General features: G+C 37.5%; 1 protein-coding gene across 1 annotated transcript; it reads right to left on the bottom strand.

Annotated features, from left to right (window-relative positions):
* Positions 1-260: 260 nt before the first annotated feature.
* On the bottom strand, positions 261-1,294 carry LOC129570893 (histone-lysine N-methyltransferase SETMAR-like; the record flags this gene model as incomplete). The annotated part of the gene is made up of 1 exon (XM_055450617.1): positions 261-1,294. A coding segment is annotated over one exon (1,034 nt), but the record flags the coding sequence as incomplete, so codon positions are not given.
* Positions 1,295-2,799: the final 1,505 nt, after the last annotated feature.

Raw genomic sequence — 2,799 nt, 5'->3', positions numbered from 1 at the left:
ACCACATTTTATTAAAATTCTAATAAAAAAATTGTCGATTTTATTAAAATTCTAATAAAATATCGTTATTAATATGTTGTCAATTTTATTAGAATTCTAATATACAACATATTAATAACCACATTTTATTAACATTTTAATAAAATCTACACCATATTAATAACCGAAAATTTACCATACTAATAATTATTAATACGAGGGTCGTTTTTTAATTACCCGGACTAGGCAAGAAAACGAAATAGATTTTTGTTCATATATATTTATTTTTCAACATAGTCTCCACCCGAGGCGATACACTTTTCCCAGCGATGTTCTAACGCTAAGATTCCAGTTTTGTAGTGGTCGGCGTCAAGACCTCCAAAATACCCATTTACAGCAACAATTACTTCATCATCGTCGTTGAATCTTTTTCCTCCGAGCCATTTTTTGAGATTTGGAAAGAGGTGGAAATCGCACGGGGCTAAATCCGGTGAATACGCTGGATGCGGCAACACTTCGTATCGTAATTCGTGTATTTTTGCCATTGCAACGGCCGATTTGTGAGATGACGCATTATCTCTGTGAAAGAGAACTTTTTTCTTTTGCAAATGCGGCCGCTTAACCTTGATTTCATCGTCCAAACGGTCCAATAAAGTGGCATAATATGGTCCGGTGATTGTTTTACCACGCTCCAAATAGTCGATGAAAATAACACCGTGAGCATCCCAAAATACAGTGGCCATAATCTTTCCCGCCGATAATACCGTTTTTGCCTTCTTTGGAGCCGATTCACCTTTTTTAACCCATTGTTTTGACTGATTTTTTGTCTCTGGTGTATAGTGGTGAACCCAAGTCTCATCTGTGGTTATGAATCGACGCAAAAATTCATCAGGATTTGCTCGAAAGATTGCCAAACACTGCTCTGAAATGTCCATTCGATCGTGTTTTTGAAGCGGTGAAAGCAAATGCGGCACCCAACGCGCAGATAGCTTATGCATTTCCAAATGTTCATGCAAAATCTTAAACACCACACTGGTTGAGATGTGCAAAGCCTCTGCTATTTCACGCACCTTCAAACGACGATCATCTTTCACCATTTTGTAGACTTTTTTAATGTTTTCTGGCGTAGTCAACTCATTTGGACGACCTGACCGATGTTCGTCTTCACAGCTCGTTCTGCCCCTTGCGAATTCATTCACCCAAGAATACACTGTGGTTTTCGATGGAGCAGAGTCACCAAGTGTTGCATCCAATCGGGCTTTGATATCTTTGCCCGACATATTTTCCAAACAAAAAAATTTAATCACCGCGCGAATTTCGTTTTTTTCCATTTTTTCAATTTTACCAATTTTTCAACTTATGTATGCTCGTTGTAAACAAACCAATGAACCGATTGACATGAAATTTGAGAGGTCTTCCTAAATATGTCTGAAGTTGTACACAGTGTCAAAAAATATGGCACAGGGCTGTCCAAAATATGCGAGTCCGGGTAATTAAAAAACGACCCTCGTATGTTAATAAAATGCACTATATTTATTAACGTTAATAAAAAATTCATTTTATTAAAATATTAATAAATTATTAATATGTTAATAAAAAAATATGTTAATAAATTATTAATATGTTAATAAAGTGACAGCTGTATCTGGTATGAATGAAGTATCGTCAGAAAGCCCTTGGCTCATAGGCCCAGAAAATGCATTCAAACTTGGGAATCGACCAACCGTCTCCATAGATATGGCCACTTGAAAATTTGGAGCAGTTCTCAGTTTTTCCCATTTACCGGGGGGTGGACGCGGCCCAGTCATCTCAAACTTCTTTCTTTCTGAAGCTTCTCGTCGAGACCTTTCCAACAAGACCAAGAACGTCGAAATCGGACCATCAGTTCATGAGTTATGGCCGTTTATGGAAAATTTTCTTTGCCGTCTCCACCAATTATTCTGAGATAATAGTTTTGTCTGTGTGTCCGTCCGTCCGTAGTTTTTGTCCGATCTTTTTCAAACTTTCAGGCATTGAACTATATCAAAAACTAAGACTTTTTTGTTCCGCCACTTTTCGATTTGGCCGCCATCTTGGCCTTGGCCGGCATTTGAAAATTCAAAAAATGGCTTTCCTTCCAATGGCTACTGTGCCTAACCCTGTCAACCAATTTCAGACTTTTAGGTATCGTTGGAAGAGTCTAAACGCAGGCTATCAAACGACATCTATTTTAATTTGAAAAATTGAGTTGGCATGATTTTATGAGCAGTAGTCGTTTGACAGTTCGAAGCACTTGACGTGAATCGCAACTCAAACACATATTTTTAGTGAATTTCGTGAAATAAAAATAGTTTTGAATATCTATCTTGACTATCAGGGTCATTATCGAAAGAGGCCAACACATCACAATTCATTCAAGTTCAGGCAAATCACATCATTTTGGTGATTTTATTTCAAGTTTCTCAAGTGAATAAACTGTTGTGGTGCATTCTGTACGAAATACCTGTACCGGCGTTTTGACAGATAGCAACACGAAGCGAATTGTGAACAATCTTCGGAGTTTTTGAAGTTTGGATTTATTGGATGTATCTGACGGTGAGTCTGAACGACTTCCAGGTTAGTCCCAGTGTTTTGGTGATGTTTTGGTGCTCGAAAGTCACAAATTCAGTGTGTGTGTTCATTAATTTACATTTTATTGAGCACACACTACTGACTAGTACCAGCGACATCTATTGTCCGGGGTGGCAACTAAATCGCCAAAACCAAATCCAGCAATCAACTCATTCACTTTTCAATTGAATTTTACCATTCATTCATTTTAGAAATAAGCATGGATTCAAA

The sequence above is a fragment of the Sitodiplosis mosellana genome, unplaced genomic scaffold (assembly GCF_009176505.1).
Source record: "Sitodiplosis mosellana isolate CC-2019 unplaced genomic scaffold, AAFC_SMos_1.0 Smas_scaffold_577, whole genome shotgun sequence".
NCBI classification, from domain to species: Eukaryota; Metazoa; Arthropoda; class Insecta; order Diptera; family Cecidomyiidae; genus Sitodiplosis; species Sitodiplosis mosellana.
The sequence above is the reverse complement of the archived record's forward strand: the minus strand, read 5'-3'. Positions and strand labels throughout refer to the sequence as shown.